The sequence below is a fragment of the Polyodon spathula genome, chromosome 10 (assembly GCF_017654505.1).
Source record: "Polyodon spathula isolate WHYD16114869_AA chromosome 10, ASM1765450v1, whole genome shotgun sequence".
Lineage (NCBI taxonomy): Eukaryota > Metazoa > Chordata > Actinopteri > Acipenseriformes > Polyodontidae > Polyodon > Polyodon spathula.
In genome coordinates this window covers 19,479,478-19,503,208 of record NC_054543.1, presented here as the reverse complement: position 1 = coordinate 19,503,208, position 23,731 = coordinate 19,479,478, and the positions used below count along the sequence as shown (strand labels likewise).

Sequence of the window (23,731 nt, the reverse complement as noted above, 5' to 3'; positions counted from 1 at the left end):
TCATCTCACTGCTTCGAGGTTTGACGACCCTGTAAAAAACAAACAAACTGTACAAAAATTTGACATGAAATTAAAGATGACATTGTTTAATCTTTACTTAAATTTCTTTTTTTTTTTTTTTTTTTTTTTTTTTAACTAGAACTGAGGAGCCTTCTCCCTCCTCTTTATTGTAATATATATATATATATATATATATATATATATATATATATATATATATATATATTATAAAACATAAATGCGATATTTCTTATCTTTTCCCTGACCTCCACAACACAATCCCCTTCATAGTTACACAGACACGTCACAGCCATTATCAAAGACTTTTACATTCGCGGGAAATATTGATGGTCCGACATTAATGTTCGCTTTCCAAGGAGGGGAGTAAGATAATACGCAATCATTAAATACGTCGTTTTTTTCTGGTAAAATGTTTGAAATTTTAACAAATATAGATATGAACTAGTAAATATCAATATAATTTTGTTGATATCATTTTGGAGATGTTAAAACGTATTAGCCTTTTGTTAACAGTACTCCGTCCCCCCTATGAGTTGTGGTTGAGTGATCCACTGTGGCGCGAAATGCATTGGCAGCCGATTCCAAGCAGAGAACACATTGCTGTAGATAAGTTATTTGTGACAATCTGGTAGTATTACGGGTTGTTCATATACAAAGTTTATTAGCAGGACCTGGTCAGTCTTTTGCAGACAGGTCTAACCTGACAGACAGACAGAGATACGTTTATTTGCTTAGGTGTATAATACGTACTTTTTTTGTCCACGTGTAACCAAGACTACGTTAAAGCTTTCAATTCTAGTATCAGGGCTGTATATAATCCGAGATTTTTATTTTTTATTTTTAAAAGTGTTTTTTTGACTTGCTTTAATTTTAGAGCATTTTTTTTTAAATCAATTCTCCATTGAAAAACTAAAACCGGGTTGTAAAAATGAGCAGGTATGTTCGTGTATCTTTTTTAAAATTAAAATTATATATATATATATATATATATATATATATATATATATATATATATATATATATATATATATATATATCCTACGTTATACGACTTACTATATGCATGCATATGCAATATTACTGAATGATACGAAACTACATTTTGTATACAGGATGCTATATTTGAAATATCATTTTATTTTTCTGCTTAATTACTGTTCCATACATGTGTTTGTGCTATGCTGCACTGGTGTTTTATATTATATCATATTATATTATTTATGTATTAGCCTGTGATGCAATTTGATTCAGTAAGCCAGTGCATGTTTTTTTCAATACTCTTACGTGCAATTGAAACGTGTATATGACGTTTGATTATTTTGTCACTTAAACTTGCTGCAGTAGCTATTGCAGCAAACTCACTGCATGAATATTGCTATTTGTGTCCGCGTCGACTCTGCTGTATACATTTGAATTAGTGGACATTACTACTACATGTGTTCAGTTTAATTAAGTTTCATCTTCTTGTCTCAGCATCGTGAACGCTGAAAGGAGTGTGTCTCCCCAGTGCCCCAAACCCAATGAGCCTGGTCAGCCCGAGGGGACATCTGTGGAGCAGAGTGGCTCTGGGAGAGGTGAGAGAATTGGCATCCGCTGCCATGTATATTTCGTATATGTTTTTTACTATTGCAAACTACACCGTGACAAGGTATCAGCATTGTAGTAAAGTTTAAATGTGGTAGCGAAGACTTGAATGAAATATAGCTGTTAACAATTGTAAGGCTTCAAAATGCATTAGTCGATGTCATGTGCTTTTGTTGCTGTTTTTGTAAACAGTGGAATATGTAGATTTTACAGTCGTGCCAAACAGTATTGGAATATACAGCAAAACGTGAAAGTATTTAGTCAAACTGGGAAATTTTTACTGGTCAGATATTGCCACCTCATAATTGTTTCGTGACCTTTTGAAGACGGTTCAGCATCCCATGAATTCCTGTTTTTTACAGGCACAGTATGCCATAGAAGCAGCTTTAACAGTGTTTCAAACATACCCAGTTACCTCATTAGACAGAACCTCTCTCCCCACCAGTCTTGGCTGAAGTGTTTTATAGAGTTATCCGCATATGTTTGGCATCAGTTGAAGAATCTGTTCAACAGGTGTTTGTGTAGATAGGGTATGTGAATTCTGACTCTTTTGGTTGAGGATATTGCTAAACTGTAAATGAAGAAATCTTAGTAACAATATATTATCCAAGGTTGAAATCAAACACTGTCTATGGTTTTATTTCAGAGAGCCCTACAATGGTAGTCTCAGGGCTGGTGGGAGACCTTATAACGCCTGAAATGCTGGAAGAGGAGAAACAGTTAATGAAAGAAGGACATGAAAAAGAGAAGGAAATGATGGAACAAGTAAGATTATTACTGCAAACGTCTTGATTAGTGGTTTATAATTGCAGCGCTGTGTAGAATTGCATTGTGCAGCTTTCCTACCCATGCTGTAGTTTTACTGGCAGGTATACTTCTAACTAGCCTATTGTATTACTGCATCTTGTTACCTGTTGATGGGACTCTTGGGAATGAAATGTACATCTGTAGTGTACTTGCCTGGTTAAAGATTACATTTAAATAAGAATTATTTCATTGTGTTCTGTAAGGAATGTGTGGTAACAATTTGGGGAGGACTTAAGTTTTGTAACAGTCCATCTGTTACTGCTGTTAATTAGCAGGGCTTCAAAGAGCCATGGATAGCTCTTGCAAAGCAGATGTCATATGCTCTTTATTTTTTGAATATTTATAACTTGGTTGCCAAGTTCAAACTTTAGCGTTTTTGCTAAAACCTGAAGTCCAGTAAAAGTATGCGTAGTTAAAATCTGCTATTCATAGTTGTTTGCCCTATAAACTGAATTGGAGTTTGTTCTGTATATTTATTGTCTACTCATTTAACCCGCAAAGTTTTATGTGGACTTTTTAAAAAAGACTGCTTGAAGGTATCTGCCGGACGGACTCCTTGACTAAAGTTCTTTTTAACCTTTCCCTAAATGAGCTTGTGTGTTTTAATTGTAGAATGTAGCAGAACTGCCAAATCCCTAATATTCTGTTTCAACAAGCAAATAATGTGCAAGCCCAGAGTTGAGTTGAATGTCTCTGCCTCAGGTGTTGAAAGGAATGGAAAGTGGCAGCCAGTCCCATTACTGCATTACCCTCAGCTTCTGGCATAGTTAATGTTTTATAAACTAAAGTAATACAATGTAAAGGCTACAGATCTGTTACGGCATAGCTATAAATTACACTCCACCTGGCCAGTGTTGGAAAGGTTCTGTTTGAACAGAATGTAGCCCATATTAGACACTGAGTGTTGCCGATTAACTTTCTGGTAACTTTATATTGGAGGTTGTAATCGTGGCTTTTTCTATTGATTGAATAATCATCAGATCTACACTATTTACTCAGTCAAAGCCCACAGGTGTGATTAATCAATTAAATCCCTACTTTATATCAATGGTACTTTTCCATGAGCGCACTTTGTTTCACTTGACAAAAACTAAATTGGGTGTTCAGTATTTGTTCATCACAGTTTAGCAATCAAAGTACTTAAGTCAGTGGGCTCACTAACAATTAAATGTACTCAATGTAGTTGTGGTGTTTCGACAATGTTCTGAATAGACACAGGCCCATAAAAAAACAACAAAAAACAACCTGCAAGCCTAAAATAACATGACTTGCAACCTGCACAGTTGCTGTAACTATGTAGGGTGCTGATCACATAGTGGATGTTATTTGCCTGCAATTTCACCTTGTTCTTTATGCCCCTTGGCATTTAAGCATTTGGCATTGCTTTGCGCAAAAACACCACAAAGTATTTTATGGGCCAATATTCGACTTGTTTCTTTCCCTTTGCAGTCCCGTGCGGCTTGGGAGAGAGACTCCCATGAAATGCGTTTCAAGAGGCTGCAGCACTTGCTTGAGAAGAGCACCGTCTACTCCAAATTTCTACTGATGAAAATGGAGCAGCAGCAGTTGGAGGTGAGTGTCTTCAGGATTTGTGTTTTTATCCTCCAAAGTAAGTTAACGTTGCACTTAACTTATCATAGATTTTTACAGTGGCATTTAAGTGGTCAAATGAAGAGTTTTGGAAACCAGAATTCCTTTGTACGCTTTGATCCCAGCAGGCATTCTTGCATTCTTGCATTCAGCAGTGGAAGGTTATAAGTTTTGTTGTAGTTCAGGAAGTAAAAGCATGGGGGGTAACAAAATACTATGGGGGTATACTAAATATATAAACTTAAGGGGTATTATGGGGTAATACTGTGATTAACATTTCCTTTATCGGATTGATTGTATTGTTATTTAGGAGAAAAAAAGAAAAGAGAAGGTGGAGAAAAAGAGAGAATTACTTTTGGCTAAGCAAGAGAAACAAACGGTAAGTTGAATTGCATTCCTTTAAAACATCTTGCAAGAATTTTTGTTAATTCCAATTGCTGTTTGCTGTTATTTAATGTATTTATTTTTTGTTTTGCAGCAGGGAACTACAAATCAAGATGAAAACAAACCAAGTAAGATAGTATATGAGAAATGCAGAGCTTCACAATCTTGGTATTTGCATTCTGTTTGAATTGGCAGGGGAGGGAACACCTTTTTTTTTGTTTAATTTGTGTAGCTTGAGACAGTGGTACGTTTTTTTAAAAAACAAATGTTTACCCTAAGTATGGAATAATGTAGTTTCTGTGTAAAAATAAATAAATAAATGAAAAAAAAAATGTTGACTGTTTATTTAAAGATTGAATGTTTGAACACTGAGGATTTCCTGCTGAATAAAATTGTGTGTCTTTTCAGCAGATAAAAAGAAAAGAGCAAGAGAAGACTACATGATTTCGGACATTATGACCAAAGAGGTGAGGCAGAGCAATTCATATTACTTGACGCGTAAGTGCTAGTCTGTTAATCATGCATTTTCATTTGTGTGTGTGCGAGTGAGTTATATATATATATATATATATATATATATATATATATATATATATATATATATATATATATAATATTATCCTTTAATAAAAGTTTCCTTTTCATGTCAAAAGCCAAGAAGACTAAAGTCAAACATGAGGTAAATATTCCTAACTAATTCATGCTGTGAAATGGAAGTTAAATAACAGACTCCTGCAATCTGTGGATTCATTCTGGTACTCTGTGTTTCTGTTCAGCAGTTCTGCATGCCAGTGTGAGACCTAACAGTTATACATAGCTTTGTGAAATATCAAACAGTAATGCTTTGGTGCATCCAGTAAAAGCACTTGCGTAGAGTGCAGGATGTGCCCTATAGTCTGGACGTCGCTGGTTCAAGTCCAGGCTATTCCTTTGCTGACCAAGGACAGAAGCTCCCAGGGGGTGGCGCTCACTTGGCCGAGCACCACCCGGGGGGGGGGGGTTTATGGTCGAGTCTGGCCAGGTGCCTGCAGGCTTGCCTGTAGGGTGTCCAGGTTTGCATTGTCCTCTGGCGTTGTGTCTCTGGGTGCCTGCACGGAGAGTCTGGAGTATGTAAAAAAACAAAAAACAGGCGACTAACGGCACACTCTTCGGAGAACAGCGTGTGTTCGTCTTTGCCCCTCGCCGCATGGGTGGTAGCGGTGCAGTGAGCTGAGCTAAAATAAATAAATAATTGGAGACTACTAAATTGGGGAGAAAATAACAAAAATCTAATTGGCAACTACTATTTTAAAGTCAGTCATGCGTTTGCTGCAAGTAACAGCAAAAGTAGAGATGAGGAGTAAACTGTTGCTATTGTTACAATACTGTGGTCAGATGCAGTAGTGGAATTTGCATAATACTCAAGCTTATGTTTTGTATTTCTGTAGGACTCTCCTTCGTCTTCCAAGGAGTTGGGAGCCCTTGAGAGAAATGACGATTCTCATTCTGAGATAAAGAACCGCCTGTCTCAATCTGTGCGACAAAATGTCCAGCATCTCTTTGACCCAGAGAGGAAATTGGATGGCCAGCCTGTCCCATACCAGCAGCCGAAAAACTTCACCGGTGGAGTCATGAGGTTGTACCAGATTGAGGGCATGGAGTGGCTCAGGGTAAGTGGCATTAACACACACACAGATCTGACTACAAGCCTCCCTGTTACAATGAAACCATAGTTTGAGTGTCTGCTTGCATGCTGCAGGAGAGAAAGCGAGGACAATCCAAATCGCAGTGTTTCAAGACTACGTGGAATACTGTCTGTGTTTTAAAGGTGCATTATATCCATAGGGAGTTCTGTTTCTAAAGTAGCCTTGTCTGTCTTTGTAGATGCTGTGGGAGAATGGGATTAACGGGATACTGGCTGACGAGATGGGTCTGGGGAAGACTGTTCAATGCATTGCAACAATCGCCATGATGGTGGAGAAAGGGGTCACGGGACCTTTTTTGGTTGTGGGCCCCTTGTCTACACTCCCGAACTGGGTTTCAGAGTTTAAGAGATTCACACCAGAAGTAAGTGATGCATGTATCCTGATGCATAATGGTAATAGTTTATGATAATAAATATGGCCTCTACAAGTTATGTAGATGTTGCCAAGTATAACTTTTTTTCACTGTTTCCGTGAAATGTACACATTGCATTGTAATATGTAGTTTCTCATGAAAATTCCCATTTCTGAAACAATAATTCATTGATGGTAAAAACAACAACAACAAAAGAAAGTATTCATTTTAGCATTTACTGTTCAGGTTTGAATTTGTTGTATAATAACTACAGAGAATTATCCATTTTGAATGGGACAATTCTGTTTTATAAATGTTTAATTGTGAACAGAAGTGAAGTGCCATGAAATGTTTTTTTTTTTTTTTTTTTTTTTTTTTTTTTTGTGTACCGTAAAAAAAAAATACAGCCCAGGCTATAACCAGAGCTGACTGGAATGCCACAACTGGATATTTTATAGGGGTGCGGGGAGCAAATGGCTTGGAGATAGTAAATGCTTTAATTCTACATGTTGCTATTTGATTTTAGATACCTGTATTGCTGTATCATGGACCACAGCAAGAGAGACGCAACCTGATCAAATTGATTCGCAAACGGCAGGGATCACTTCATGTTAATCCTGTAGTTATCACGTCTTTTGAAATTGCCATGAGAGACAGGAGAAGCCTACAGGTACTATAACTACTAATGTGAAGGCATTTCTGTTCTACCTCACCTGTACAACATGAGTAGAACTTTTGTTGGTAGTTTGATAAGATTGCATTATATATAACCTAATATTTGTTATAAATGGCATCTTGAAATATAGAATTCCAGATGGGGCCCATTGTGCAAATTCAACAAATCCACTTTTGTTTTTGTTGTAGCATTGTTACTGGAAGTACCTGATAGTTGACGAAGGGCACAGAATCAAGAACATGAACTGCCGGCTGATTCAAGAGCTGAAGCAGTTCAACTCTGACAACAAACTGCTGCTTACTGGTACTCCTCTACAGAACAACCTGGCTGAGCTGTGGTCTCTGCTCAACTTCCTGCTCCCTGATGTCTTTGATGACTTGAAAAGGTGCGTCCGTATTTATATTAAGCAGTTTTGTTTTGTTTTTTGGTGGGCGTTTGTTGGTTCCCAACTCCTGTTAATGCTAGCGGCTTCCCAATTCATTTTTACAGTAACTCATCCATTTGTCTTAAATATTGCAAAAACGAACATATTAAGATGAGTACAGAATTGCAGCTTAGTGCACTTCCAAAGCTTACATCTACGCTACACATGTTTTAAAGCCACTAAGTGCCCTATTTTTTTTTTTTTTTTAGCTCATCTGAACAGTTTATTTATTTATTTATTTATTTATTTTTGTTCCCCCCACCCCCCAGCTTTGAGTCCTGGTTTGATATAACCAGTGTCACTACTGGTGCAGAAAATATTATTGCCAAAGAACGAGAGCAGAATGTTTTGCACATGCTTCACCAGGTAAAAAAGAATATTTATTTTGTTGACTTGTTCTGTTTTTGCATATATTTAGACTAAATTTTCCTATGCTGGCTTGATCCCTGCATGATGCATGGCTGTAATGTTTCAGATTCTAACCCCATTCTTGCTAAGGAGACTGAAGTGTGATGTCACACTTGAAGTTCCCCCTAAACGAGAGGTGATAGTCTACGCTCCTCTCACCAAGAAGCAGGAGACTTTCTACACTGCCATTGTTAACAAAACCATCGAGAAAATGCTTGGGATGGCCCCGGTAAGACACTTTTACATTTTTTTTTTCTCCCTGTACTGGGGAGATGTATTGAACCAACCTACTTTGTTTGTAATTGCACTTTAACTTTCACATCTCTTCTATCTCCCTCCTTTCCAGGACACCAAACCAGTGGAGTTGACTGAATCCGGGAGGCCAAAGAGAAGGCGCAAGGGCCCTGTGAACTATAACGAGCTGTCTGGGGAGTCCCCACTGGCACTGGAGAGATACCTTGCTAAACTGCAGAAAGAAGCGGACCAACAGCCAAGGTATTTTTTTGCGTGGCAGTACAGTGTTGATAAGTGGTATGTGCTTAAGATTTGTCAAGGTAAGATTGAAAGGTAAGTGTTTATTGATTTATTTTCTTGAATTTTTCTTGAAGGCCCCGTTCAGTTTTACTGCAGTACATAGACATTAAGTTTAGTGTTAGTTGGTGGAGCAATGTGGTGTGAAGAATTTGTGAGATCTAGTTTGCTATTAAACAAGACCTTTTTGGATACCTTTTTGTGTGATTTCTTAAGACGGAGCTCTAGATTATACATAGTTCCTGCGATGACTTAAGACAGTGGTCTCCAATCCTGGTCCCGGAGCGCCGGTGTCCCTCCTGGTTTTTGTTTCTTCCAACTACCCTAAATTAGTTAATTGAACCAATTAAGTAATTTATGGTACAGGTAGAACAAAAACCAAGAGACACCGGCCCTCCAGGACCTGGATTGGAGACTCCTGGTCTAAGATTATAATCTATTCCCTTGATCATGTGTTTCCCTTACAGCAGGCCCTTGGTAGATGTGCAGGTGTCTGTTGATGCTGAGATCAACCTAAAACTCCAGAATGTTTTGATGTTGCTGAAGAGATGCTGTAATCACCCATACCTCATTGAATACCCACTTGACCCTGCCACTCAGAATTTTAAGGTATTATTTTGTGCTTTTCAATATTAAAGATATGTGTTGTCTTCACCCCAGTTGACCTTAACTTTGATTAGTTGTTTGCAGATTTTATACTGTTAACGTCACACAAACTAGACTTCTGTAGTCTTGGTGTTAAGACGTATAACGTGCAATTAACAACAAACGTCCCTGCCAACCTGCCTCTTTTACTTACTGATTTTATTCCTGTCCAGATTGATGAGCAGCTGGTGCAGAGCTCAGGAAAGTTCCTTATACTTGATAGAATGCTGCCAGAACTGCAGAAAAGGGGACACAAGGTAATTTAACATGAGTGACTAATCAATGGACGGACAGTATTGCTAGCAGGTTGTGTTGTAGTTTAGTTTTACAAGCCAGTTGGAGGCTTTGTGATAAAATTAGACAAATGCTTGTACAAGTTGCTTCACAGTATAAGAAAGACAAATGTCGTTTTCAATACTGAAATTTTAATTTTGCCCTCACCTTGATCCTCTGGTTATGATTGTCATATATAATATATTCCTTAACCTTTTTTAATGCCATGCTAAACATTGCAAATTTACACAGTTCTATGACAATTAAATCCCAATCTTATAACACATTCCATAGTAAAATATTATTTTAAATGTGTTTTGTACCACTTGCTTGTTTTTGTGGGTTGCACACTGTCACAACCTTTGTATCAGTAAGATTGAGGAAACCTCTTGTCGTTGGTACTGACAAGATTGAGAGGTTCTCTATGAATACTCAATATCTAACATTTCCCTTTCCCAGCCAGTATGCTTTATGAAAGAGGGATTAAGTACTATTTTAATGTTCTGCTCGTTTCAGGTTCTAATCTTCTCTCAGATGACCTCTATTCTGGATGTGCTGATGGATTACTGTTATCTCAGAGAATTAAAATACAGCCGACTGGATGGATCAATGTCCTATACAGAGCGAGAGGAAAATGTAAGTGTTTTGTATAGTTTTCTGTATTTGGTGTTCACCTTTTTAATGATAGCCTCAGTGATCGATCTAACTGTAGAGGCAGTTTCATTTTAGAGATCCAAAAAACAGGTCTTCAGTACAGAACTGAGTGTGTCTTTCAAAGCTTGTGGGATCATTTCTTGGCTGGCTTGATAGTCCACAAGCAGATGTAAATGGCAAGCCAAATTTAACTTCTCTGCACAAAACTGAATTGTGACAGTCTGTTCAACCGAATGACTGCACTAGGGGTTTTGGCATTGGTATTCAGATTCTTCAGGTGAGTATCCTAAAAATTCCTGCCTTGTATAGTATTTTATGCCTCTAAGCCACCTGTTTTAGTTATTGCCTATTATGAAATGTACTGTACAATCTGTGCATTGTTGATTGTGTATTTAATTTGATGGCAGCTTGTCACATTATAAAAAGGGCCTCTGCTGTTTTTAGCATAGCTTGAACCTTGACCTGGAGTGCAGTGAACTCCGTTCCTCCAATTATAATGCCAAATGTTTCTCTTTTGCCAAACGGCTACTTAATTTTATGTTAATGTTCCCAAATTTTAGATGAGAAGTTTTAACACTGATCCTGACGTTTTCATCTTTCTGCTGAGCACAAGAGCTGGGGGTCTGGGGATAAACCTCACATCGGCTGACACTGTCATTATTTTTGATAGTGATTGGGTAAGTGCTGTGTGGTTTTCTAAACGGCTCTGTAGGTTCTATCCAGGTGTTGAAATGCTGGTGGCTTGATCTGTGGTGCAGTCTGGGATACTTTTATGAAATCTAACTGGGGTTAAAAGGTTTGCACAACAATAATTCTATCTGATTTTATGAAATGTATTAACTGCAAAGCATATCAAGTATGGTAGTTTGTTATAATGTCTTGTGTGTTTTTTTTTTTTGTTATATATAAAGAATCCACAGTCTGACCTCCAGGCCCAGGACAGGTGTCACAGAATTGGCCAGACCAAACCAGTAGTTGTATACCGCTTGGTGACTGCCAACACCATTGACCAGAAGATTGTAGAGAGGGCTGCTGCCAAGAGGAAACTGGAGAAGATGGTCATTCATAAAAGTAATGTGTTAAGCATTCGTCAATCCCCAGCCACCATGACTTATACTGCTATTGTCACACCATCTGAGATGCTGATTTCCTGTTTTCAGTGCTATGGACTTTGATTTTGAGGAAATCACTATATTTGGGTTACCAGGTTTCAAACTGGTACCAGGTGGGAGCACTGATCCCTTTTGCAAGAATGTTTACTTATGGAGTCTGTCCAATGTAATGTACATATTTATAAATGTCCCTTGCAATAGCAAACTGTTCACGTTTATTTAACACACTGAGGCAGATGCCACAGGTTAACCTAAGTATACAGAATCATTTACCTTTGTCTAAAATGTGTGTCAAGGTAAGTTTTTTTTTTTTTTTTTTTAAAGGAAAATATAAAAGGCTATAAGAAGTCACCAACAGTGGTTCAAACATTTCATTTAGTTGTTTATTGTGGCACATTCACTGTTTAAACTTGTCTTGTGTGGCTTATTTAATACACATTGTTTTCACCAGATAAGTTCAAAGGTGGCAAGTCAGGGCTGAAGGAGTCTGCAGGCTGCTTAGACCTCCAGGAGCTCAAGGAGCTGCTGAAATCCAGGGACCATGAGAGGTAATATTGGGTGCCATGTGTCCTTGCAGATGGAAGCAACCCTTAGCAATACAATTTGAATTAGGGTTGTAAATGTAATGATTAAGTAGCAGGGTTTAGAAAAGTAAAGCGTTGTACGTCCACACATGTTGCTACAAATGTTTAAATAACAAACTTGTTTAAATAACAAACCAAACTCTTTACTTGCATGCTTAAGTTGCACCTTCTTTCCTTTGCTGTCTTCCACAACGAAGTCCTAATGATTACGGGCATATTCTGCATATTTGCATTTTTGCATTTTAACTGTAATACAGCTTTAAATCTCACAAACAAGTCTCAATTCCTAATTTTGTAATCTCGTTTTAAATCTCGCAAGCGGAGTCTGCAGTAAAAATGTAGGAGTGTGCTGTCACTCAGTAGTTGGGGTGGGGTTTTAAAGTATTCCGAACAAATCAATAATAGATAAATCAGGAAGGCGGGGACATAGCCCAGCTGCACTGGGGGAGGTTTTTTTTTTTTTGTAGGTTTTATTTAACGGGAAAGGGGTGAAAACGTGAATTGATTAACCATTTCCACAGTTTTTTGTTTTTTTTGTTTTTTTTTTTTTGGGGGGGGGGGTGGGGGGGGGGTGGTGGTGGTGGTGTTACTGTTTATTGGCTAAAACTGAAAATCAGAAGCCCTAGTCATGTATTAACCCACAAACACTACCATGTAGTGCCCCAGTGTGAATAGGATGTTTTACCAATCTGTTGGACATTGATTTGTGCATGTGCCTAGCTAATGGTTAAATGTATGCACCCCTAATACTATAATGTTAACTTTTTTTTTCCTGGAAGAGAGGTGAAAGGAACAGGAAAAAATGTCATCAGTGATAGAGAGCTGGAAACACTGCTGGATCGCACTGACCTGCTTGGTAAGGAAGGCAATATCAAACGCTTTGCGGTTACAAACTTTGGAAGAGGTTTTTTTGTTGTTGTACCTGAAAGTAAAATATGAGATAGCAGGAACGAGTGACATGGGAAACTTGAAGTACATGTGTGTTTGTTGTCCTGAGATGTCTTGTATACAGTTCTGTATTGTAGCATATAACTTAATGTACATTTATTTATTTCTTAGTCTGATGTTTCAAATACCATCTTTTTTTTGATTAAAATTCTTTCTGGTGTCTTTATTATAGATCAGATGACGAATATGAAGAAGGAACAAGATGATAGGCTCTTTAAAGTGATTGAAAACACCAATGAGTCTGATTTTCATCTTGCATAAGAATTAGCACTGCCTGTGTGTCAGGAAAACATACTGCATTTTTAATACTGTAACGGTCAGTGTTGGGCCCAGTAACTCTTGTTTCTAGAGGGACTAAAGACTATGGAAATCCCAAGATGTTTGTGTTTTCAGTATACCTGAGAGGCCGGGCGACCTAAAGGTCCTGTACAGCTATGGGCAAAAGTTTTGCATCACCTAGAATTTTAGGATTGAGACCAGTCAGTATAATTTAGATATTTTATTTAACATCATGTAATCAGACACTACAATGTGATAGCGCAAAAGTCTACCAGAAGCCATACTAGTAGTATATATTTTTTTAAATTTTAGATTTAGAAATCTCACATTTTTCAATTTGTCAGTTTTTTGTTAACCTATATGGGAAACCCTACAAAGCGGTATGCAGTTCAATATGTTAACGTAACGTTATTCACCAACTTTTCATTCGACTTAATGAAGCAAAACTTGTTTATTCTGTAGGGTTACAAAACCTTTGGCCATAGATGTAGATAAATCAGATTATCTGTCATCATTGTTGGCTGGTCAGTTGCACTGGGGTTGTTCCAAGCTAAGGGGCTTTAACTTGCCTCCATATAACTGGCCTTTTCTTTGTTTTTTGTTTTTTTTTTAAATTGCTTGCTTCAAAGCTTTGTATACCCAAATGTAAAATACTTGCGTATTACGCTATTTTCATCCATAACATTCCAATAAGAGTACGTTTGTCACTTTAATGTAACTTGTTTTTCCATTGCTAAGTGTCATTGTGGAAACCAACTATACGAATTGTTATTCCAATTATTTCTTCATGCTGATTCAGTGAGAATGGCAAGTGAAGTATTCTGAATACAAGCTGTGCCCAAAGGAAGTCATTTCAGCCTGTCATCCATCACCAACCAACATAACTTCTCTTTCCTTAAATCTAGGATCTTACTGTGTTGGTAAAACAAGTCTTTTCTGTCGGAATGCACCACAACTTAGTTGTTACCTGCCTGCTCCTCCTATCACTTTTTTTTTTTTTTTAATAAACAAATAATTTGTATTTTTTTCCCCAAACTATTTCAACTTCCTGTGGAAGTCTTGTTGTATGTTTTTAAGAATATAAACCTATAAGCACAAATGTTAGATTGAAAATCTTTTGTATACATGTGTTTTGTTGGAATTAGTTGTTACAATAAATATCTAGATCCTGCTTCAGTTTTATTCACAGTTAAACTAACTTTAGGTCTTCAATCTAAAATACAAGATGAGGTCTTGATTTAACTCCTTTTTTTTTTTTTTTTTTTGCAAGATCACCTTAACCCATTAATGCCCAGCGTCATCTATCTATATCTATATCTGGGACGGGTTAAAATGTGCATCTCTATTGGTGTGTGTTCACTGAAATTAACTGATGAAATCTGTAAAATATTCCCCCTTACAGCTGTGTCTTTACTGCTTTTGTTATTTGGCTGCCAGGTTATTTCTTCCCTCCGCATCAAATGCAAACTTTCTAGTTGGCTGCTGTCTAGCATGGCTTCTGTATAGGAACTCTGAAGGTCACAAGAACACAATATTGCATGGCGAGTATGTACAGGATACTGTTGGCACCTGTACCTGTTGGCTTTTTTGAGAGAGGTACAGTAATAAAAGTGTATAGACTAGTTGAGGCAAGAACGTTCCTGGCATCAGTTGGCAACTCACTGCAGGACGTCAAAGAGAGGAGAAGGTTCTCACTTGTGCAACCCATCCAGTCCCATGATTCCTTGATTTGTGTTTTTGAGGCAAGTTTGAAAACACAAGCCAAGTTAGAAACAATTGGGGTAACCTTGACCCCCACTGCTTTACCAGTTGTGCCTATTTGCATGGTGCTGGCCAAGGTTGCCCCAGTTGTTTCTTCTAACTTAGCTTGTGTTTTTGATAGAAGTTGGCAGAAACAATTGGGGCAATCTTGGCCCCCATGGGTTGTACAGTTGTGCCTATTTGCTTTGTGCTGCGGAAGGTTGCCCCAAGTTGTTGGTTTCTTGAAAGTTGGCTTGTGTTTTTGATATCTCCACTTTAAATGGCTGGGCACTTTCAATAACATGATGTTTTTTTCACATTTCCAATGTGTGTTTTTTTTTTTCGCTTAAAACACAGACTTTGCAGGAGTAGCAAACTTACTCAACCTGTATTGAGGAAATGTATTGCTGTTTGGGTAGAGTAAATGTAAATAGTAACGTAGTCTGTTGAAAGGGTTAAGATGTGAATTTCTAGCTTAGTCGTTATGCAGTTGGAGTGAAAATATGACTAGGGTTCAAATCCTGATATATATATTATAAAAAATATTAAAATTAGATGCCGCTTATTAGCAACCAACTTTCGGTTAACGGCATTTTCCCAGGAACCAATCCCGTCCCACAGACTTTAATGTTAGTGGAATTCTGATATTAGTAACTGCACGTCGCTTATTGACAACTTTATTACTAGTTGTCAGTGCTACAGAGCGCACTTGCATGATATATGTGTATGCTTTATGCATATTTCTGGCGGACTGAGGCAGAATCGTGGCTTTTAAACTGGCTACGAAGCTGCATGCACAGTTGAGCTGGATTTACAGTGGCAGGTGGTACATTGTAAAAAGCAGACAACGTTGGACAATTTCTTATTTTAAAATTGTGTTCTTTAGAATTGATTAAGTACAGCACATTTGTAAGGACAATTGTGCTATTTAAGCCTACTCATTTTTTTTTATCGTTTTACACATGCGTGAAGTAAACAGTTCTGTGTTTTGGTATTTTGTATTTCTCGTTAATTTTAACACTATTTTTAAAACATGTATTTAATTGCCATATTTGTACAACTACAGTGTATGTATATAATTCCATATAAATACACTTGAAAACAGGCTTTTCGCTATTGGCAACTTTTTGCTGATAACAGAAAGGTTATTAATAAGCGGCATCTAATTTTTATATATAATCTTAACTACAAAATATCGAGATAGATAAAAAAAATAACTATGTAGTGATTTCTGTTTCTATTTCAATTTTTATTAATGTATTACTTTTACCAAATATATAGGCTATCCTTCAGCATGGCAAATTTTCGGTGGGCATCACAAATGGCGTTACTCTCATCAACCAGTATTGAGAAGAACCGTACTTCCTTTGCGCAAATAGAGACAACAATGAGTGTTACACTGACAGGAAACCCAAATTTTTTCAGAGCTCAAGATCAGAATCTCAGAATAATGATTAAGATGAATGATGAGTCGTAAAATCTCCAAAATATAACAAAGTCCCGAAAATTCTCAACTGGCTGATTTTAGCTTTCAAAATACAGCTTGTCTGAACTAATCGTGTAGCACTGACATAACACAGCAAACTGATGGTCAGTTTAAAATCTCATGCATGTCAGAGATAGATAAATATATATAGATATAGCTATATATATAGATAGATAGATAGATATAATCACACACATATACAGCTCTGGACAAAATTGAGACTACTGCAAATTTTTCTTAAATCAGCATCTCTATATGTATGGCAGCCATTCCATTCCAGTGTCTGTTGAATTCCAACACAGGCACACCTCATTCTACTTAATGAGGTACTGATTAGGGGATCACCTGAACCAAATCTTATTTAGAGGAAAAGTATAAAAACCACTCCTGTGGTCATCACTATCATCTTGCAATAGGACCATCTGGTTGGCAAAACAGTGCTAGTAGTACCTCAAAAGTAATTGGAATCAAAAAATAATTATTGACCATGCCCAAAGAGTTAAAGGAAAGTTTTGAGTGAGGAAAAGAAGGGTTCAATTCTGGCTTTATTGGCAGAGGGATACAGTGAGCGTCGGGTTGCTTCCATCCTTAAAATTTCAAAGACGGCGGTTCATAAGAACAAGGTCAAGCAGCACACATTGGGGACAACAAAGCTACAGAGAGGCAGAGGGCAAAAACAACTCTCCACAGACCGGGATGACCGCCAACTCATTCGAATGTCACTCAGCAACCGTAAGATGACATCAAGTGACCTACAAAAAGAATGGGCTCCTAGGGGCAGGGCTGAAGTCGTGCAAAGCTAGAAAAAAGCCCTTCATCAATGAGAAGCAAAGAAGAGCCAGGCTGAGGTTTGCAAAAGACCATAAGGATTGGACCATAGAGGACTGGAGTAAGGTCATCTTCTCTGATGAGTCCAATTTTCAGCTTTGCCCAACACCTGGTCGTCTAATGGTTAGACGGAGACCTGGAGAGGCCTACAGGCCACAGTGTTTCGCACCCACTGTGAAATGTGGTGGAGGATCAGTGATGATCTGGGGGTGCTTCAGCAAGGCTGGAATCGGGCAGCTTTGGCATGAATCAAGCCAAGTACAAGGTTGTCCTGGAAGAACACTTGCTTCCTTCTGCTCTAACAATGTTCCCCAACTCTGAGGATTGTTTTTTCCAGCAGGACAATGCTCTATGCCACACAGCCAGGTCAATCAAGGTGTGGATGGAGGACCACCAGATCAAGACCCTGTCATGGCCAGCCCAATCTCCAGACCTGAACCCCATTGAAAACCTTTGGAATGTGATCAAGAGGAAGATGGAGTAAGCAAGTCTCAGTTTCAACTGTGAAGAGAAGACTTCGACCTGCAGGTTTGACAGGTCGAGTGGCAGTAAGAAAGCCATTGCTAAGATGGCAAAATAAAAAAAAAGAGGCTTGCCTGGGCCAAGAAGCACCGCCAGTGGACTACTGAAGACTGGAAGAAGGTCTTATGGACCGATGAATCAAAATTTGAAATCTTCGGTTCATCGCGCAGGGTTTTTGTACGCCTTCGAGTAGGCGAAAGGATGGTTCCTCGGTGTGTGACACCAACTGTCAAACATGGAGGAGGAAGCGTGATGATCTGGAGCTCTTTTGCTGGATCCAGTGTCGGCGACTTGCACAGAGTGAGTGGCACCCTGAACCAAAACGGCTACCACAGCATTTTGCAGTGCCATGCAATACCCTCTGGTATACGCCTAGTTGGTCAGGGGTTCATCCTAAATCAAGATAATGACCCAAAACATACCTCCAGCCTATGTCAAAACTACCTTAGAAGAAAAGAACAAGACGGTAGGCTTCAAATCATGGAATGGCCAGCACAGTCTCCAGACTTAAATCCCATCAAGCTGGTTTGGGATGAACTGGACAGAAGGGTGAAAGCAAAGCAACCTACATTTGTGGGAACTTCTGCAACAGTGTTGAGAAGAACTTTCCAAACAATATTTGATTTCCATTGTAGAAAGAATATCACAAGTGTGTTCAGCTGTTATATCAGCAAAAGGTGGCTACTTTGAGTCAAACATTTAGATTAAATTTTGTTAAACAAAAAGATTCCATGATTTCTTTTTTATCTCCAATTGTTTATTTGTTCTATGCTTTAATTTCAGAGTACATTGAGACATTAAACTGCATAAATTTCAATAAAAACCGGAAACATGGAGGTGTTCTAAAACTTTTGACCGGGTTTGTGTGTATGTATGTATATATATATATATGTATGTATGTGTGTGTGTTGTGTAACAGATATATATATATATATATATATAATATATATATATATATAATTGTAATGGATGTAGCAGGACAGGGGGCCTGCAAATCATAAAGATGTTTGTTTTATGGCAGGGATGGGGCTAAAAAGTCTCCCTGCCAAGGTAATTGTTTAATTGTTTTGTTTAATTATCACCTGCACCTGGCAATTAATTAGAGCCAGGTGCAGGACATAAAAGGGAAGCAGGCAGTCTGGTTAAGGCTGCTGCTGTGGAGTGAAGAGCCCAACTGAAAGTTGTGATTCTCTATTTAAAACCTATGTTTGTGTTATAAAAGTGTATTAGTGCTTTGCTTAGCTGTGGGTAAACAGCTTAGCTGTCCTGCATGTTAGACAGGGACCTGCATAAGTGTAGTGAATGCTGAAAGAGCTAGGTTTTTGTTTAGTGTATTTGTATTGTGAATAAAAGTGCACAAGCGCTAAAATCAAAGTTTTTATCTTGGTCACATTTTTAAAGGGGCACGAACACAAACTACAGCCAGCCTGGTCACGATATATATGTCAGCAAGCGTAGTTCAGGGGACGTGGAGCTGGGGGCTTCCAATTTCCTGTCAATTGGTACCTATTCTCTATTTAAGCCCTGATCACTTGCACCTTCGCTGTCTAGAGTTAAGTTTTCTTCCTCCTCCCCTCCTCCACCTTCTCATACATGCCTTCACATCGGTCATCTCTTGGGGGCAAGTGAGTATCATGTGAGCCAGAGCAGACTCCCGGCTACACTCTGTCCTTTCACAGCTCCTGCGCTTATCTTACCTCAGTTGAGGCTCTGTTCTATATTCTGCCTTACTTCGGGACGTGGCTACTCCGTGCTCGAGTCCCATACTTACCCTATGCCTTGTCCTTATTTCAAGTCCCAGGCAGCGTGAAGTCTCTGCCAATTGGGGTTCTAACGAGCGCCCCATTACAGAAGTCTCAGATGCTGGTACACCTCTCTCTCTATTTCCTTTAGTGTCCCGGTCTACCAGGACCGACTTCCTCCCGAGGAGTGGCTCCTTAAGTCATAACCCTCGTATGTGTTTACGGTTGCTGGGTCCTTTGCCCCTGGGATGTGTTGGCATTGTCGCCCACAGTCAGTGACCATCTTTCTGTCTATCCTAGTTTTCATGCCGAGCTCCGCTGGTCTGCTACTAGCGTAAGGCCTTGCCCACTTCTCCATCCTAAGTCCAGTCCTTTCCAGTCGGCAATGTTGTACTAACTGCTCCTTTCTGCTTCTTCTGCCCTATCCTTTCTCCCCCATTTTATTTATATATGCACACACACTCATGACCTATGAGTCTCATAGTATAGTAACACCTTTTTGCACAATTGTTTAAGAGGCTACAGTACCACGTGGAAGACAATAATTTCTGTCAGCCTTCCTCGGTACACAACTACATTTATTCATGGTCTTTGGAACATGAATTATGGCACACATGACGGTATGTTCTTTGATTATCTGCCATGATCATTTATTGTTTCAAGTCTCATTTTCCCTTACCAGTATGTTGATACCCTCATGTATAATGGGCAGTGTTAGGTGTTACACTCAGAACTCAAATACTAAAACACTGTTTCAGTGACTGATATGTTAAAGTGAAATCATTTTGAAATCGACGAAGATGATCTGGATACAAAATATTATAATAAAAATAGTTTTTCCTCCTCCACTGCAGGCATCCCTGCTATAGAATACTATTTTGGGTGCTGTTTGATACAAGGGGGTAACTTCTCCACTCCAAGTCAGAGTCACTACCCACCAGGCAGCTTACTGGCTGTTCTTAAGCAGGTGAAAGTCAGCTTGTGTGCTATACAGCACTTTAAACTTTATACTGCATTTAATAACATGTAGTTAAATACAAATATTAAAACTGTTTCAATTTCATTCAAGTTCATGTCATACAAGTCATACAAAGACATTTCACATGGGTGTGTCACCTTGCTATATTTTATATACCAGTAATTGTCTAGCAGGAATGCCCTCTGTGTAGAAACTAATTGCAAGGAAAGTTTCTAACAGAGCATTGTAGGACTGAGTTGAGAGGAAACTGTGAGTAATAGGGGGCTTAATAAATCAATACTTGATCTGCCATTACACCATGGACTGGAAAATAAATACTGGAGTCCCAACAGCTTCAATGGAAAGAGCTCCAGGCCTTTTTAGGAGTTTCAGACTGTACTGAGCTCTCCTGCCCATTTATAACTGGTTCACAGACAGCCAATTGACAAGGAAACACATCCTGCATTCCAGTTTACAATGTGCCCTGTTTGCTCTCTAGCTTCAAGACAAAAGGTTGGATTCATAAAGACTTTCATAGAACCTTATTTGTTCTCTTCATAAAATATATTGATAGTATTTATAGTGTATGCTGCCAAACCCTTTTTTTATGAGTTATGCTCTTGGCATCATGGCACTCCTAGAGATGGTTCCTAGAGCAAAAACTCAACTGGGTGTGCTTTCATTCAGATCCAGGGCAGTCATTGGGAATTATTATTGGTATTGTGATCTCTACATGCTACTGCAACTGACCAATGCACCTTGCAATAAAAAGCAAACCTGAAAAGTACTGAGAGGAAAGCATATAGTGCATATTGAACACCTACAACCTGAAAATACCCTTCCTAGAGAAAATATCCATTGTAGCATACATTCACTAAGACTGCCATTTTTACATGTATGAACTGCTCTGTTTAGTTCACTGGTAATAAATGTTTAGAAAATCTTTAAACTATAAATTAACATTAAGCAGCTGACATGTCTGCTTTACTGATCCCTGATTTATGTTGGTGAATAAGTAATTTTGAAGGGTGTCCAACTATGGTTCAATCCAACAGTACAAAAGGACACCTAGCAGTTTTATTTGCAAAGTTTAAATGTTAGCTGCGTAGTTCAAGGGGCATAGAGCTGGGGGCTTCTAATTTCCTGTCAATTAGTACCCATTTTCTATTTAAGCCAGGGGTGTCAAACTCGTTTCATTTGGCGGGCCTGATCTGATACCCTGGCACTCGGCGCAGGCCGGGTAACAGTTATAAAAATGAACCCAAAACCAAAAACCTTTGCTTGAATAACACAAATTGTCATGTTGCTGTGATTGCTGTCAATCGCCGACCACGCGGGTGAGACAGCAGTGCGTCAGCTGGTTCAAGTAGACGACACCAGTGGTATCAAAACAAGGTTCTGTGGTGACAAGTGTCATCATGTCTTTATCTGTGAAGAGAAAGGTAGAAAAGAGTGCTGTGTTTCAAGAGAAATGGTGAATTTAATATTTCTTTGAGGGCATTAATGGAAAGCCAGTGTACTTTATCTGTAAGCAACATGTGTCTGTTGTGAAATAATACAACATTAAAAGAGACTATGAAGCAAACCATGCAAGAAATATGATACATATACAGGAACAGTACATGAAGATAAATACTCAGAAATAGCACAGTCACTGAAAAAGCTGCAATTGATGTTTACTAATGTTTGTAAGCACAAAATAGCTGTTTCTTCAAAACCATTTCCTGATGGAGAGTTTTTTGAAGAAATGCTGCTGAAATAGTGTCATCAGAAGCAGCAATCTTTCTCGGTCATGAATATCAACAAATCAAAATATTATTCTCAACTTAACTCGATACTCAAGATATCCTCAGCCTAGTTATTTGATCCAGATGTTGACGTGCTGGTTCATACAAAGGTTCCAGGTATCAGCAGCAGCAGTAGCAGTCACTAATGTTCTTTGCCTTTATTTTTTTGCTGAGTGCTAAATAAAAAATTGATGAGTATCTATTTATATTTTGCATTTTTGTTGTTGTGCTTGGACGAACATGGAATTTTCATGTTTTGAGATTCGTTCAAAATTTAGATATTTGTTTGGATATTTGTTTTAAAAACATTATCAAAGCCATTATATGTAGCACTGTATTAAAGTTGAAAAATATTCCAGAATTAAAGGGCCTTACTTTACACTCGTGGATTAACTACAAAACAAAGAAAGCAATACAGTAGTTAAAACGTGTGTATTTCAAGTAAAAAAATAAAAATAAATCACTACCCTTGTGTCTTTGCAATAAAGTAGTCATAGACGTGTTTTTATAAAGTAATAACATTGGTTTTTAACTTGAATAAACATTTCAAATAAAACACGTTAAAAAGACGGTGTTGTACAATATAAATAATATTTACTCACTGTTTTTAGGATTGCTAGGATTGCATCATAAAAGAAAATTAAAACATAGTACTGCAGACAGAAACGGACTCCGATTGTAGGGGCCTTAAGAATGCAAGCGTGCAACTTGTATCTTCCAAAATAGAAAGCAATTTTATTTAGCAAACAGAGTGAACAGTAACGCTCGGGCTGATCTCAGCTGACAGTCAGAGCGCACCAGGAGAACGCCCCTCAATGCTCCATGCCTCCTTCCCTCACAGCAGCAGCAGCGAGGGAAAGCGAGCAGCGGCTCCAGCAGAGTAAATCGCACTGCTGGCTTCCGCGACTATATATATATATATATATATATATATATATATATATATATATATATATATATATATATATATATATATATATATATATATATAAAATCTCACACATGAAAAAACATTAGTCCTTTTGTTTGTCCCAGCACTATTTTTTTTTTTACCTGTATTATAGTGAATAAAAAAATTGTATTCCGTGGGCCATATGTTTGACACCCCTGAGTTAAGCCCTGATCACTTGCAACTACACTGTCTTGTGTTTTGTTTTCCTCCATCACCTTTCATACATGCCTTCGCATCGGTTGTCTCTGGGGGGCAAGCAAGTCTCACTTCCTCACCCTCAGGACTAGGCATCCGCCTCCCTTACCTTCAGAGGGGTTCTCACCATGTGAGTCAGAGTGGACCCCCAGCCACATTGTCCTTTTGCAGCTCCTGCGCTTATCTTACCTCACTTGAGGCTCTGTTCTATTCTCGGCCTTACTTTCGGGACATGGCTACTCCGTGCTCGAGTCCCATCTTAACCTCTATGTCTTGTCCTTATTTCAGGTCCCAGGCAGTGTGAAGTCTCAGCCAATTAGGGGTCTAACGAGCGCCCCTTTACAGAAGTTTCAGGTGATGGGTACCTCTCTCTCTCTCTCTCTCTCTCTCCTTTAGTGTCTCGTCCTATCAGGACCAACTTCCTCCCGAGGGGTGGCTTCCCAAGTCTTAACCTTTGTATGTGTTTTCGGTCGTTGGATTGAGTCGGCATCGTCACCCTCAGTCAGTGACCATCTTTCTAGCCTGTCTTCGGTCGCTGGGTCCTTCGCCCCTGGGTTGTGTCGG

The 23,731-nt window shown here is 38.5% G+C and overlaps 1 protein-coding gene across 1 annotated transcript; it reads left to right on the top strand.

The window, feature by feature from the left end:
* The first annotated feature begins 536 nt into the window (after positions 1-536).
* hells (helicase, lymphoid specific) lies at positions 537-13,181 on the top strand. Its single transcript, XM_041260481.1, has 22 exons — positions 537-957; positions 1,495-1,595; positions 2,252-2,370; positions 3,862-3,984; positions 4,313-4,385; positions 4,795-4,857; positions 5,028-5,065; positions 5,814-6,035; positions 6,250-6,432; positions 6,950-7,093; positions 7,288-7,484; positions 7,793-7,889; positions 7,999-8,160; positions 8,278-8,426; positions 8,930-9,071; positions 9,281-9,364; positions 9,897-10,016; positions 10,595-10,711; positions 10,946-11,105; positions 11,598-11,694; positions 12,510-12,586; positions 12,851-13,181. The coding sequence occupies exons 1-22, from the start codon at positions 950-952 to the stop codon at positions 12,937-12,939; spliced, it is 2,565 nt and encodes an 854-aa protein (XP_041116415.1). The 5' UTR covers positions 537-949; the 3' UTR covers positions 12,940-13,181.
* The last annotated feature ends 10,550 nt before the right edge of the window (positions 13,182-23,731 follow it).

Bases quoted from the DNA above. Each gene is read 5' to 3' on its own strand.
- hells (XM_041260481.1), top strand. The intron at 7,485-7,792 runs GTGCGTCCGTAT...CCCACCCCCCAG, and splicing joins GTCTTTGATGACTTGAAAAG to CTTTGAGTCCTGGTTTGATA. The intron at 8,161-8,277 runs GTAAGACACTTT...CCTCCTTTCCAG, and splicing joins AAATGCTTGGGATGGCCCCG to GACACCAAACCAGTGGAGTT.